Here is a 15,142-nt window from a genome sequence, read left to right as displayed (position 1 = left end):
ATAAGACCAGGAAAGAGTTGTGTCTATTATTCTGATACCAGCACTAAACACAATGTGTCCTTTAAAAATATGAGTACAAAATATACATATATTATATCAATGCTTTTCCCTAAATATATTTATACCCTTGAATCTCCTTTCCATCATCTTGTTCCAACCTGATGGCAAAGACAATGTCTCGGTTGTATCTGATATTTTCTATGATAGTAATATGGTTATTTATTTCAAAACCACAGCATGAGAGATTAAAAAGAGTGCCTCAAAACTGGATAGATTGTTATTCAACTACCTGTGAAACTCCAAATGGAGCTTTCCTTTTTGGGCGAAAATAGTTGATACTAAAAAAAAAAAAAAAAAAAAAAAAATGTATCATAGAGCCAACACTGATTTTGGATTCCAATGTTATTCATTCATTCATTCATTCATTCATTCATTGGGGTGTATGAGTGCATGTGTGTTGTGGAGGGGATGTGTGTATGTGCATGCATGTTTCGGGACATATGCTTAACCATGTGTGGAGGCCAGAGGTTGGTCTCACATTTTTCTTCTTTTACCCTCTACCTTAGTTTTTGAGCAATGATTGTTCATGAAACCTGGAGCTTTCCATATTGCTTAGGCTAGATGGCCAAGCAGTCACTAAGATCTGTCTGTATCCACCCACAGTACTGGGGTTGCAGGCACACACACCGCCATGCCCAACATTTTTACATGGCTGCTTGGGATCTGATCTTAGGACCTTGTGCATGTGCAGCCAGCACTTTATCAATAAATCAAGCTCTCCAGTCCCTTAGAACCTCTTTTTCCTCATCTTTGGTTGCCTCTTCAAGTGTGTTAACTAGAAACACTCTGTTAGGTAAAATCTTTTGTGCCAACAGTACAAGTCACAAGAACAAAGCTCTCACCATAAACACACTGTGCATTTCATTTTCCTAAATAACACTGCAAAACAAAGATATTCACCAGAGATGGGCTTCACCCTTCCAAGAGAAGTAAACCCAGGGCAGGAGAAGCATCTGGTCAAGGCATACCACTTCCATGCTGTGTGTCATAGGTTAGATGCTGACTCTTTCTGAGCCTTGATGTTCTCCATACACTAGGGTCACCTCTCCAATGTTAAGAAGAAGGCTAAATTGGTATGTATGTAGCACTTGCAATAATGCTTGATAGGCTTTAAATGTTCTAAACATATTAGCTGCCTGTGCACTCTGCTTAGCTGAGTGACCTTGGACAAGTCACTTTATATCCCTGGCAACTCATTAGAAAATTAAGAGACAAAAGAAGAAGAGGAAGAAGAAGAAGAAGAAGAAGAAGAAGAAGAAGAAGAAGAAGAAGAAGAAGAAGAAGAAGAAGAAGAAGAAGAAGAAGAAGAAGGAGAAGAAGAAGAAGGAGAAGAAAAGAAGAAGAAGAAGAAGAAGAAGAAGAAGAAGAAGAAGAAGAAGAAGAAGAAGAAGAAGAAGAAGAAGAAGAAGAAGAAGAAGAAGAAGAAGAAGGAGATCCCTAAGTTCCTCTTCCATGGCTGAAGAGGTCTGGCTATGAAGTTACATGTTCTATTTCACACTGAATTCACAAACCTTTTCCAAAAATGCAGGGCCAGAAAGAGACTGATTGTGTGGCTTGAATAAAGCATCTTCTAGAATCTGATATCTGTATTCCAGACTTTGCGCAGAAAAACAAGGGTACCCCAAGTAACTATGTGATGAGAAACAAGAAAGAAGAGGAAACAAATGCCCCTCTGTGGAAGAGCAAGAGGGGATCATGTCCTCACGACTAAGGCTCTTCATTCATTTTAGTAACTGAGCAAATACTGCCCAGGCACATGGGAAGGAAGAGGTCATTGTCACCAACCCAAAGATACTATTTTTTTTCTTTCAATTGAAAATGTCAGTTCATTTGAAATTCCAAGATGAATCCCCCAGTGCAGCATCTATCTGAGACTGCTTGGTTTCAGCGTCTGTGAGATCATGACATTCTGCTTTGATGAGGTCTCTGGAAATACAGCATGCTTCTATGTACCCCAGCTGAGAGGATGCTAAATCGAAAATGGAGATTTCAACAAAGTACAGTTTCTGCTGTCACTACTGCAAGCATAAGAAACACATAGACGTTTGGGTTATATTAACACAAACCTGACTTCTATCAGCAGGGAAAGGCCACAGGTTATTTCAGTAATATTCAGATATATAAGCGATGTGTTTACTTCACTACCCCATAATGTTTCAATTATTTCCAAATTTGTTTTGAAATATAGGGGAGACTTTAGTCCCTGGTTTTTGCAACAACTAATTTAACCTCTTCAAGACTTCATTTCAAAGTATGATGCTCATGAAAGCTATTCGCCATATATTTGTTCAGGGAAAGAAAATCTGAGAGGAGAGAGGGAAGTACAAAGAAGTTAAAGAGAAAACAACTTTGCACAGCCCTGCTTTCTATTGCTCCATTTGCACTTGTTGCAGAACTCTCCAGCCATTCTGTGTCACACACGGTGTACATTCTCAGGAAATAAATGAGCATTTCATAAGCTAGCAAAATATGGAAATGGCTATAAGACAAATACAATCATGCATGCCACCATTTAGCTAAGGTATCCTGAGTACATGTTTGAGGAAATAATGGGTTAAAGAAGAACTAGTCCCTAAGTGATGGCATCTGCAATTGAGTCTAGGATGATGTGTGTGATATAAATGAGTACATATCAGCTTACTGATATCAGCTCTACTTCCAGGGATGGCCTGCTAAAATGCTAGCAAAGTTCAAAGTCCAAAGCAGTCACAAGTTAGGTTATGATTTTCTTCCCGAATCTACCCTGAAGATCACGTGTTAAAGACTTTGGTCCCTGGTGTTAAAGTGTGCAGATCTGGGGCCTTTAGGAAGTGATTGGATCATGAGGGCTCCAAGCTCACGGGAAGATTAATCCATTGATACAGTCACAACTTCATAGCTTTTTGGAGTATCTTTGCTATAAATGCAAGTGCTCTTTTATCTTTCTTTGCTGCCTAGCCAGGGTGAGGTAAATTGCTTTGTCCCTTCACGCACTCCCGTTTTGATGCACTGCCTCCCCACGATCCCTCAGGCCCAGAAACCAAGTGACTGTGGCCTGAAACCATGAATCAAACTCAAACTAAATCCTTTCTCCCTTTATGCTATTCATCCCAGGTATGTTGTCACAGTGACAGAAAATTAAAACAAGTCTTATTATTTCAAAGAAGCTGCCAAAAGTCTCTTTGCTATCTGTATGTTAATTAATAGCTGACTTAATTAGCAAAGAGGATAGAAAAAAAGGGTTTTCTCTATTGATGAAAAGACTGGCTTTTAATTATCATGATGAACCGCTTTAAAAATGTACCTTTATTGGTGAAAGGAAAAATTTTCAAGTGATATGAATGGAATTAATATTCCCATACCTGAAGAAGCAATGATTAAGACTCTGGTGTGGTCTATACCCAATTCCTTAATGATTTTATCTTGATGAATCCAGAAGAACTCAACTATGGTTTGTTTGGACTATGTCAAGCCAGTCACAAAAGTCCCATCTTGGCTGTGCTTACCCTTCAGACAACATTTCATCAATCAAAACATCTCTGAGGACCAAGAGCTGTGACTTCATTGAACTAACAAGTTACTTGGACACTTTGCCTGCTGTAGTGGAAAGCTATGAAACGACTGAAAGCTCAGCAGAATTTGGCCCATTATTTTAATTCAAATTCATTAGAACTTCATCACCATAACTTCACTGAATGTCTTGATAGCTTATTTATCAAAAATAGTCTAAATATTCAGCAAAACAAAACTGACTTAAGCCAACTTGCAATATTCTGACTTGGAAATATTCAAATCTAATGATAGAAATATGAATAAAAGTGCATTATCACTCAGCACAAAATTATTTGAATGTCATAATTCATATCCAACTTGTAGAGTTCAAGAGATACAAGCTGGGGAGGTTACTGCTTGGACTGAAGCTGGTTTGGAGTGGGAAGAAGCATCAGAGAGATGAGACACAGGGGAGAAAAAGCTGAATTTATGCAAAACTTACAAATGTATTAAATGTCAAATCACTTATAAATGTACACACACACACACACACACATACACACACACATGTTCATTCATTCACACATGTCCTCTCAGTGAGAAATATGTATCGCAAAATCTGTCTTTAAATTTTTAAATGTACCTGTTTTGAATAAAAATTTAAAATTTGTTTTTATCCCTTCAAAAATGGTAATTTTCCTGACAATGATTCTCAAACTACATCTGTCATAATAAGACTAAAAAAGTAACCAGCCTGCTGAGTTAAAACTGACATTCTCAGAAATAGTTGAAATAGTACTGATGAAATTCTATTTCACATATTTTAAAATCTCTTCCATTCAAATAGTAGTCCATGAGTTTTTGAAGTCTGTAAAAGGGGTCCTCCTAACTTCAGGTAAGAGACATTGTTCTAACCTCAGAGCCTACCCTGTCATGTGAGTGAGTGAGAATGTAGATCTGAGAAAATCAAGTCTTTTTGGCTATTTTGATGATTTCAGATATGAAGAGAATTTATATATTTGAACATAAGTTTTAAACTCTCCTTTCCAATGTTTAGCTTTCTCAATTTCTGTTAACTGAGACTCTACACTAATGGTCATATAGCAAATAACACACTGACATTAACTCAATATGCTCTAACTCTTCTCTGCTGCTGGGAATGCAATCATTTATACTAGGAATCAAATTAGTGGCCAACTCTATGTAGCTACCAGAGCACTGGACTTGAAGTAATAGGTTCAAATTTTCAATGTGCTATTTACCAACTGAAGCGAATTGCTAAAGCTCTCTAGAGGTGCCACTGCATATACTATCTGAAAGAATTAATGTGAAGAGTAAATGGCTTACCTCATTCATTCAAAAGTGATTAAGTTTGCGTGATGTAATTTTACCGATGCTATCAATAAGAATATCTGGCATTTATTGCAGAAAAGCAGCTACCACCAACTGAACACTTAGCACAGACACACCGTTAATTCATGTAAGAGATCATGTTAGGTATTCTTATGTCTGTTTTATAGACAAGAGAACTGAGGCTTAGAGTTGTAGTTTTTACTTATCTGGTATGAATTGTTAAAGAGTAGGAATTATTCCTTATTCTTTTTAGAAGCTGGGTCAACAATGCTGTACCTAGTATGTGGTAGATGCCTTGTTATCATTTTAAAACTACAGATTTCTGCTTCATGGGGCAAAAAACTAAGACTCCATGTGGTATAGTATATATTTAAGTAAAACATTGCTATACTCCCCCAAAACTTTATCTATTTAAAATTACAGAAATGAACAAGATGATTCTTAATAATAATCTTGATGATACTTAAAGTTATTGAAATATTTTAGAGGCCAGCATTTCACACTGGAGTAATAGTCTGTAATAGTTAGACATTTTTGTACTGCTAGCTCTTTACCTATGCCATTCTATGTATAGGAAAACCAGTAAAAAGAATGTAAAAGTCATATCCATTTTTCTGTATCACAATATACATGCATAAGTCTGTCAAAATAGAGCTACTAATAATGCCAATCCTGGCCAAGGACTGGGTAGCTACATAATCTGTGTGACCTGTTCACACTGTATCTTCATTATATTTACGAAGCGACTTTGGCTCCAACATACTTTTTTTCTCATCCACTTGTTACTCATAAAAACTTTGAAAGGTAGGGAGGAGTAAGTCCACATATTTCAGTTATGGTAACTGTCTCAAAATAAAAGTCACCAGGATGACTTGTAGGTGACAGGTGGTGGGGGCAAGAAGGAGGAGAGAGAGAGAGAGAGAGAGAGAGAGAGAGAGAGAGAGAGAGAGAGAGAGAGAGAGAGAGAGAGAGAAGCAGGAGAAAGGAGAAAGCTGCCTGGGCTTCTGCTGCCTGCCACCATTTCCTGATGAGCATGAAAAGGAGTGGGGATGAATGGGAAAAGAGAGACAAAGAGAATTGTTTTAAATAGAAAGGGAAGGAAGTAAAGGGGAAAGGGGGATGTGAATGAATGGATAGGAGTGGTAATTTCTAAAGAAAAACAAAAGGCATTAGGAGGGTTTCAAACAGACTCACAGACCCTCCTCCCGCAAGAGTAGTTCATTTAGGGAATCCTAAAACAAATATTTTAAACTTTGCTTGTGTATGTATATGCACACATCCAATTTCAATCATTCATGGCATTGCACAATCTAGCGCTAAGTCTCCTTTATTTTAAGACACATGCCTTAGAGAAGGAATCTCACCTCTCTAGCACCACAGATTGTAAATCTAGGAGACTGTGGCTCTCCACAAATGTGGGTGCCTCCAGCCCCTGCCCAGTGTGTGGGGCTGAGATAATGGCCCTGCTTCAAATCAGAACAACAGAACTCTGAATCACTTCTGCCGCCACCCACCTCTCTGCAACACTTCCAGTCTGAACAGGAAACAAAACAATTTCCTACATCACACATGGAGACCATTCTCTGCCGTGGGACACACAGATTACCATTAACCCAGGAAAACTGAAATCCAGGACAAAGGGTTTGAGAAAAATGTTGATTCTCTGGGATTGAATCACTGTGACAAAAAATCTTCAAAAACTAGTTATCATGTCAGAGGAATGGTATTTAACAGAAGAGATAAATGCACAGGCTTTGGAGAATGGCACTGTCACTGTGAGACTCTGGATTTGTCATCTAAACTCCCTACGTCTCAGTCACCTTCATAATTGTATTGTGGAACTGAACTGCATTAATGGATTTAAATAACTAAATTCTGACACAATGACCTCTCGCTGAACTTCTATATGCCATTGATAAAATGGCTGTCAGGATGGGACATGTGTCTGAAGAGAGCACTCTCGCAAGGGCACTGACTGAAGCAATTCACGCAGTATTGAGAGAGCCACTGCCCTAACACATTTGCATATTAACTAATTTTACATTCACAACAACCCCACAAGGCCAATTTTCACCACACCTCCATTTTTTCATTGAAGAAACCTGGGCAGACAGGCACTACCTCTGGAAGTTCCTACCACTGGAAAATATCAAAATAGACTTCAACTCCAGCAGGAGAATCCCGAATCTGAACCTCTGCATGCATTTAACTCTCCAGGACTTTGATGTGGTTTTGTATTATCTTGGTTTCATGGTGTGATTGTTTATTTGGTTTCATTTTAGTTTAGGTAGGATCTCACCAGGTATCCTGGGCTGACCTGCCACTCACTATGTAGACCAGGCTGGCCTAGAACTCAGAGAGATCTGTCTGCTTTTTAGGGAATTGAAGGCTGAAGCCACCCTGCCAAACTGGAAATTATGTTTTTTTTAAATGTCTGGTTTATGAAATAAGGTACTTTGGTCAACGCAGCTGGATAATTAGTAAGAGAGGCCAGACTAAGAGTCCAGACTTATCTAATACCCTTATCTGTGTTGTGTCCTGCAGTACAACACAGAAGTGGTTTTCCAAGGTAAGGCTTTGTGAAAGGAAAGCCCTGGGTAGGAAATGATTTTCATCATCTGCTTCTACCACTCTTCGAATGAAGCTGTAGGCACATCTCTCAAATCCAAGTCTCAGGGGCTAGTGGTACCTTCCTAAAAATGCAGAACTAAAACATCACTAATGCGTATCTCAACCTTCAGATTAGCTCTGCACGGTGTGGTGAGCCACACTGGTTAATGCCTGGTTTTATTGTTTGTTTGTTTGTTTATTTAAATCTTGATTCTGACTCCATGAAGATGGATAGTCTACAATGTCTCTGTCACATCGCCTGTGTTGCTGAGAAATCTAAAGAAGGATAGGTCTTGGTGTCCACCAAATTTGGGGAACAAAGGCCGTTCCCACCACCAATTCTTTTAATCATTGAAAACCAAGGTCACCAATTAAGTTTATATCCATATGTAGTTTACAATCTGCTTTGATAAGTGCTTTACAGTTCAATCTATACAGCTCCATATTCAAAGAGATTATAAACCATGTCATCTTTGTAAAAAAGCCAAAGTTGTGTTGTTTTTCTTGAAAACAGTATTGATATAATACTACACAGCCCTAACCATGGAGTTTAAAATTATCTTTGATACCTACCTATTTTGTTAATAGAAAATCCTTAGATTTCCTTCTATCTGTCCCCAAGTGTTCTGAAATACCACCCACTGGACTATGTCCCTAATCTACTGCTGAGATATAAGGAGGAACTCAGAAATGTGACTCCAGCCTTTGTCTCCAACCATGTACCTCATTTCCCCCTGAAATGTCACTCTCATAAATAAGGCAGGCCAATAGTTGTTTGAAAAGAATGTTGTACATTTTTCTGAGCTCATGGTTTTGCTCACAAAGCTTCTCCTGTGAAGTCCTAACTCCTCTCCTAATTTTAAGCCCTCCTTCAAGACACATCCCAAGCACTGGGAATGCAGCTCACCAGTTTAGCACTTTCTAAGTATTCACACAAGGCTCTTGGTATTGACACTGCCAAAAATTAGCAATTAATTAATTAATTGATGATTAAAGATGAAGTATTTCTCAAATGCAACCACTTTCATGAAGTTTTCCTTCAGTTTTCCAAAAGAAAGTGATCTTGTCCTTCCCTGTATCTGTAGGGGTCTTTGTGATATATCCACACATATATAAATAAATACATGTCTCTGTTTATGAATATATTTCTCTTCTTTCTTGTAGTGCTGGAGACTAAACTAAAGGCCTTAAACATGCTAAGCTAACAACATCTACAACCACACTGTATCCCTAGTTGTTTTGTCTGGTTCTTTTTTGTTTGAACCCTAGTCTATCAGTTTTCTAAGTTTGTGCTTTTTCTGTTAGAGTATATACATCAAATCTGATCACAAATAATTATCCTAATTAAGTGCTTCAAACGTTTCCCTTGTGTCAGATTTAATATATTTAATATATTTTGACTATTAAGGTTCATATTTATTTATTTGTTGTCTTAGCTTTTTATATGTGTTCTTAACCTGGAGGGTGATTTTGAAAAATTAGTCTCCTCAATATTTCAATCTGTGAGGTTTTTTTCTATTAGTCCAAAAATTTAAAAGCCTGTGCCTTTTGTATTGCATTATATTTATTTATTTTCCTTTTTATTTATGTGCAGCAAGACAGGCTATTTCTATATATAGTCGGTAGCCTAAGACTTGTGATCTTCCTTAATGTTGAGATTGCAGGCACATGACTTTACCTAGCTTAGTTTTAGGATTGGAAACTTCACTTGATGTGAAACCTTGAAAGTTTTATTTAAGCTACACTGGCTGATCATATGGTAACACAATTACTATTCCTCAGAGGAGAAAGGCAAGCAGGGTCCAACCATCCAAAACTCAATATTCAACTCACATTGAGTTTTAAATCTATTCATTCATATTTGAGAACTGGAGGTCAACACAAGAAAGCCAAGTTGGAGCCTCCCTTTCATAAATCTGTGTGTTTATGTATCTCTCCATGCAATTTCCAGCAGCCAGCTCCCAGTTTTCAGATATTTTCTTTGGAAGCAGGAGCATGGCACTTGGTACTAGTTCTCTGGGGATATGAACACCAGATCTCCCTTTTGTTGTCATTTTTCAGATATTTCCAGTCTAGTATCTGAACCCCAGTTTCCTCTAATATGAGGAGAAGCAAGATCTCTTGGGAGGCTGTTCTTTAAATGCACATGCCTATAACAGTTAAGTTCCACTCAGTGGTGATTAGCTCCCTTTATCCCCTTTAGGCACTCCCTAGGTTTCCCCTAAGTGAAGAGTCACCAAAATTTTGGACCAATGTATTTTCAACTCCAAACTGGCACTTGCCACCAGGGATGGATGGTTCAAGACTGACAAATGCTATCTCCTTGAAGAAACTGAATGGCAATTACCAAGATAGGCATTATTGATTATGATTGTAAATGAATCAGTGACCCAAAAGCAATTGGCATTTTCCATTTTAAAAACATTTTGAAAAACCTCTGTGCTATTTAGTCTCCTAGAAAGCATGTGCCTGAAAACCCAGAATCTGCAAAGTCAAAAAGTCCCCAGAAACTAGGACAGCTTTTGTTCTGGCAACTTTTCAAACTGGAAGAGAGAGAACTGGAGCTTGAAACTGGATTGAGGATTTCTGACACGTTTTAGCAAATCCAGTGTCAAAAACAAAAACAAACTAAAGACTTTGGAAGTCCAGGAAGTCTTAACACATGCCCAACCGTGTGCTGAAGCTGAGGTTGAAGTCAACTGTGAAGTGGAGTAATAAACAGAGTTATTTTGAAGCTATCAAAAACTTGCTTGGTTTTGTTTGTATTGTTCCAGTTTTGTGATAAGAACATTCCGTTTTGAAAATTCTTAAATCACTTCCCTGAAGACCAAAGAAAAGATACAATTTTTAAAAATGGACTCAGCACACGCACTTATTCACAGCTGCAATTCATACTTTCAGCTACGGGAAATAAAAGCTCACATTCCCTTGCCTTTTTGTTCTCTGACTTCTTATTCGTGATGTGGGGAGAGGGAGAGAGGGAGAGAAGAAAGGAGAGGGAGCATCATGGGAAGGGAACCTCAGATATTTCATCAATGTAAAGGAACCATAGTGTGGTTGGTCTCCAAAGAAATATTACTCATCTCCTACCAAGAACTTTGTATTGGGTTCATATATGCAAATTGTGGTGTAATTATTAGCTCAAGAGTTACATGTCATGTGTGTATGTGCATGTGAGAGAGAGAGAATGTGTGTGTGTGTCTGTGTCCTCCCCCCCTCTCTCTCTCACACACACACACACACATCAGAGGCAGGAGAGAGAGAGAGAGAGAGAGAGAGAGAGAGAGAGAGAGAGAGAGAGAGAGAGAGAGAGAGAGAGAGAGAGAGGATCTAGCCAGGAAGAGGCAAGTAGTAGAACCGTCCAAGGAGAAGATAGCCTTTAAATAAATCTAAAGTGCTCTTGTGCTGCGGCCCCTCCACTCCTGCTTTCCAGCAAAGCCCTGTTGCTGAGGCCTCTTCATTTACAGATGCCCAAAGACATTTTTAGATACTTGTGAGCTGATCTCCAGCTCAGTGTCCTTGGCTCTTTCACATGGAAGGAAAGAAGGATAAAACAGGAGCATGTGCCCCTGCCCCAACTGGGCAGGGGTCCCTCCCCCAATCCCAGCATCTTACTCCTCTACCCCACCCCAGGCTGCTGCTTCTCTTCCTAGCAAAATCCAGGAGGAGGCCAGCCAGTGAGACAGGGCCACAGAATGGATCAAGTCTGTTCCTTCAGAGGCTCACCCCCTTCCCATCCCTGCCACCCACCCATCACCTTCTGCAGGTCTCTTCCTTGTCTCTGAGCCAGCCCGTCAGCCCTGCAGGCTCAGCAGAGGGTGCAGGGGTGGTTTGGAGAGAGACAAGGGTGCTTCCCTCTCACCCACCCCCATGCTCCCCTAAAGAATGTCCTCTGGGGGAAGAGGGTTGCCACCAAGTTGGAGGAACTTAGATGGTAATGGTTGGTGTACCCTGGTCCTCCCAGAGGAGCCTCAGTCTGCAGAAGGCAAGAGAGGGCTAGCAGCCCTGGGCTTACCACGAGCACCGGGACGCCTGCGGCCAGCGAGTAGAGAAGCACAGGGGGTACCGCGCTGCTGTCCTCTGGGCCGGGATAGGGCTTGCGGTAGGCGCTGTCGTGGCAGAAGAAGCCCTGCACGTTCACAGTGAACGTGTCCGTGTATTCGAAGTAGTACGCCAGCATCACCGTCCCTGCCATGATCACCATCTGGAAATAGAGCATGCTGCTGATGAGCGCCGCGGGCAGCAGGGGCATGCACGCCTCCCGGCCCAAGCCGAGCCGAGCGGGCGGGCGGCCGACGCGCCACAGGCCCCCTCCGGGCTCCGCCGAGGCACAGCCACCGGGGGCGCGGGGGCGGGGGCGGCGGGAGGCCGAGGTGGCGCGAGGCGGAGGCTGGCAGCCGCCAGAGGCAGAGGCGGAGGATGCGGCTGGGCTCCGGGATGCGCGGGCAGGATGCAGAGGAGGCGGCTACCCCCGGACGAGTCCCGGCTGCCCTGCCCGCCCCCTGCCCGCCACAAGCGCCGCCCGCCCGGGCGCGGGGTCGCGCGCAAGGGCGGGGAGTCCCCAGCCCCGGCCCGGGAGCATCCGCGACACCGCAGCGCTGGGGTCAAGCCCTCCGGCCGGCCCGTGGAAAGCGGCGTCGGTGGCACCTGGTCCCTTCGGAGGGCGGGCGGATGCTGTGGAGCTGCAGCAGCTCCCTGGCGGGGGTAAAATCCCAAATCCGAAGGGGAGGGGAGGCAGCAGAGATGGAGCTTCGAGAAACTCCCTTTCGAGGCACCAGCTGGGCTGTTTCAGACCTCCCGCACAGCGCCTGGGAAGATGGTGCGGGGACACGTCTTCAGAGCGCAAAGCCCACCGAAGCGCAAAGTGCTGGGGTGGCGCCTGCGAGTTGCAGCCCCTGTGTTCACAGCGCTACCCGGACTCCGTGCCCCTTGCGCTGGACAGCAGCTGGGCGGTGCGGCTTCCAGGGTGATGACAGAAATTCTCTCAGAGGATTTTAGAATCTGGATAGCTTTTCCTGCTCTCCAGTTTTCTAAGGCTTTGTAAATAAAACCGCAGAAACAAGGTTCCTAGCTGTCAAAGGCATCATCTTAGATACACCCCCCGCTCTTCCCCGGTCTATTTGCATCCTCTCTCATCTTCTCAGTCTCCTCTGATTAGCTGCCTGTGAGATGAGGCACGGCAGATTCTTGGGACCCAGGGGTACCAGTCACCAAGGAAGGGGAAAAGAGCTATGTGCCTCATGTCGCTATTCCCAGAGTTCAAGGGATTCCTCTGAGGTCAGGAGACCCACGCAGAGTCATAGCACGAGCATACAAAATGCAATCTTACGTAGCTGTCCACACGTGTGCGTTGGATATTTAAGTAGCTTGGGAGCTATATGTATGCCGAGAGCCAGTTCTGCAACGCCTTGTGAGTTCTGCACACAAGCTCAGGCAATATCTTCAAGCCACCCTAACCCTGCTCACACCAGTGAGTTCAGCGGGCAAAGAAAAAATCATGTGCACAAGGCAAGGAGAGGAAAAGAACCTTAAGAGCTCTGCTCTTCTCCTTAGAGTGTGGAATTCCTTACCCGATTTCTGGGGTGTTCATTCATTTTAATAGATTGTCTTGGTGGCTTTTGGAGGTGGGCCTTTATCATCAGGAAAATACAACATAAGCCCAAAATGATAGCAACTTTCATTTGGCAAATACCTGAGTTTGAGGATGGAGTGGTAATAACACAGCGAATTTCTTGAAAGTTAAACAGACGTGAGATGGACCACCATACATAATCTCAAATATCAATCAACAACTAAATTATTTCAGAGATGGGTGTGACAGGCAATTTTGACCAGCGGAAGTAAGATGCCTCTAAATGTACAGGAATGACTTGCCCTTTTATTTTCATGGTTTCATGTGGCTATTCTAAAGATACATGATGTAAGACTTCATTCAGAAAATTGCTCCAAGGCTATGTAGAGGGTTTGAACTGCTCCTCTGGTTCTCTGGTTAGGACCATCACTAACCTTCTCACTCAGTAGATTTTTTGTTGTTGTTGTTGTAGGAACGATATTAATTGTTAAGGGTTGCACCTTTGAAACAGTGGATGAAAATGTGCATTATTTTCAAAGTTAAGATATTTTGTGAGTGTCCTAGTGTTCATTGATGGCCTTGGACTGGTCATGTAGCAAAGCTCTTGTTCCGTTTCCCGTTCTGTATTGGCAGCATGACACATTGCAGGCACTGAGCACATTTGTTTTTGAAAAAAAAAATTACTCTGGTCACTCCCCTACCAAGAACACAGACATCGCTTCCCATGTGAAAGTTGCCAAGAGGTAAGACTCACAGTCTTTATGCCCATATACTGCTACAGTCACAGTGACACAGAGAATGTAAAATGAGCAGCAGCTGTGCCGCTGCTGGATTGTGCTCAAAACTTGGGTAAGAAGCATGGCTTCTTTGGGCTTCACTTTCATCACTAGTCAAGTTACCATAAATCCCCTAGAGTCCACTCAGCAAGGTCAACGTAGGAGTTAAATAATCCCTAGTTCACTACATTAGCCATACAATGGTAGTTAATTTTTTTTAATCTTCTAAAAGTAAAGATATTTAATGTACCTAAAGCAACTCTGGTTGGTCCAAACTGTCGCCAGTCAGCTCGTTCTGTTAGCTCTTGGCACCGGAGCTTCTGTAATGGACCTGGGCTTCTCTGTAAATCTGTCCTCTGCACAGTGTCTAGATGTGGTCACACTCTCTCTGCTCCTTTACTTTATCTCCTTCTCGGAACTAAGGATCTTTCCCCTTCCAGAATTTTAATGCACTACTTGTCCATTTCAGATGGCCAAAGAGTGCTGTTGGCAGATTCATGGTTAGCTAACCATCAAATGTTAAAATTCAAAGTTAGTATTGAATCTGCCCTTATGTTCTAAGAACATCAACATAACAATAACCTTCCATGAATGTTTGAGCAGACTGGACAGCCACAGCCTGGTTCCAGGTGAGTCAGAGAGAACATTCTACATCCCTGGTCTCTACTTCACCTTCTACACCTGAGCTGCTTTGGGGATAAAGTGGACACATTTTCTTACCTCTGAGCTAATTTTGGCAATAGTGAGAACATGTAAATTACCTTGTACAAACAATGTACTTATTTGGGTGTGTTTTTCCCCTTTATTTTCTATTACATAGTTTAAGAAATCCTTTCCAAAAATACATCTTCTCCACTACAAAGAATTTTTTGAAGTCCTACCTTAATTTTTATCTAGACTAGGCTAGATTAAAAATAGTGTTATTGGTGTTTAATCTTTTGGAATCAGGACTAAATTTGTAATTTAATTTAACTCTTAATCACATCTTTGTGTTTGCAAACACATTATGGCAATCAACCTCTTAACCAAACACTGCTCTGTCCTTTAGACTCCCCTATATCAGCTCTCACCCAGGAAGGTGATAGAATTCATGTGAAAATGTGGAAGTCGAACATCTTTTATTTTCAGCTTCTAGCAATATATATTATATACAGATGCACATGTTTTGACAAGCAGCTCCTACCTTTTACCATATTTGTCACGATAAACTTCTGAGACAAACCTCAGGTAATGATTGATCAATTCTAATGCCTCCCTTGCCTTCAAGCTAATCCTATGTGATCTGCTAGGAAACAGAAAG

At 41.6% G+C, this 15,142-nt stretch overlaps 1 protein-coding gene across 2 annotated transcripts in view; it reads right to left on the bottom strand.

The window, feature by feature from the left end:
* Positions 1–11,861, bottom strand: part of Plppr5 (phospholipid phosphatase related 5) — a 117,384-nt gene extending 105,523 nt beyond the window's left edge. For both annotated transcript variants that reach the window (XM_052730231.1, XM_052730232.1), the window contains exon 1: positions 11,510–11,861. In XM_052730231.1, coding sequence (XP_052586191.1) covers positions 11,510–11,746 — 237 coding nt within the window. In that variant the 5' untranslated portion in view covers positions 11,747–11,861. The remainder of the gene's footprint in view (positions 1–11,509) is intronic.
* Between the last annotated feature and the right edge of the window lie 3,281 nt (positions 11,862–15,142).

The sequence above is a fragment of the Peromyscus californicus genome, unplaced genomic scaffold (genome assembly GCF_007827085.1).
Source record: "Peromyscus californicus insignis strain IS unplaced genomic scaffold, ASM782708v3 Scaffold_9__1_contigs__length_137607984, whole genome shotgun sequence".
NCBI lineage: Eukaryota > Metazoa > Chordata > Mammalia > Rodentia > Cricetidae > Peromyscus > Peromyscus californicus.
Note: the sequence above shows the minus strand (reverse complement) of the source record. Positions and strands in the feature narration are given on the sequence as shown.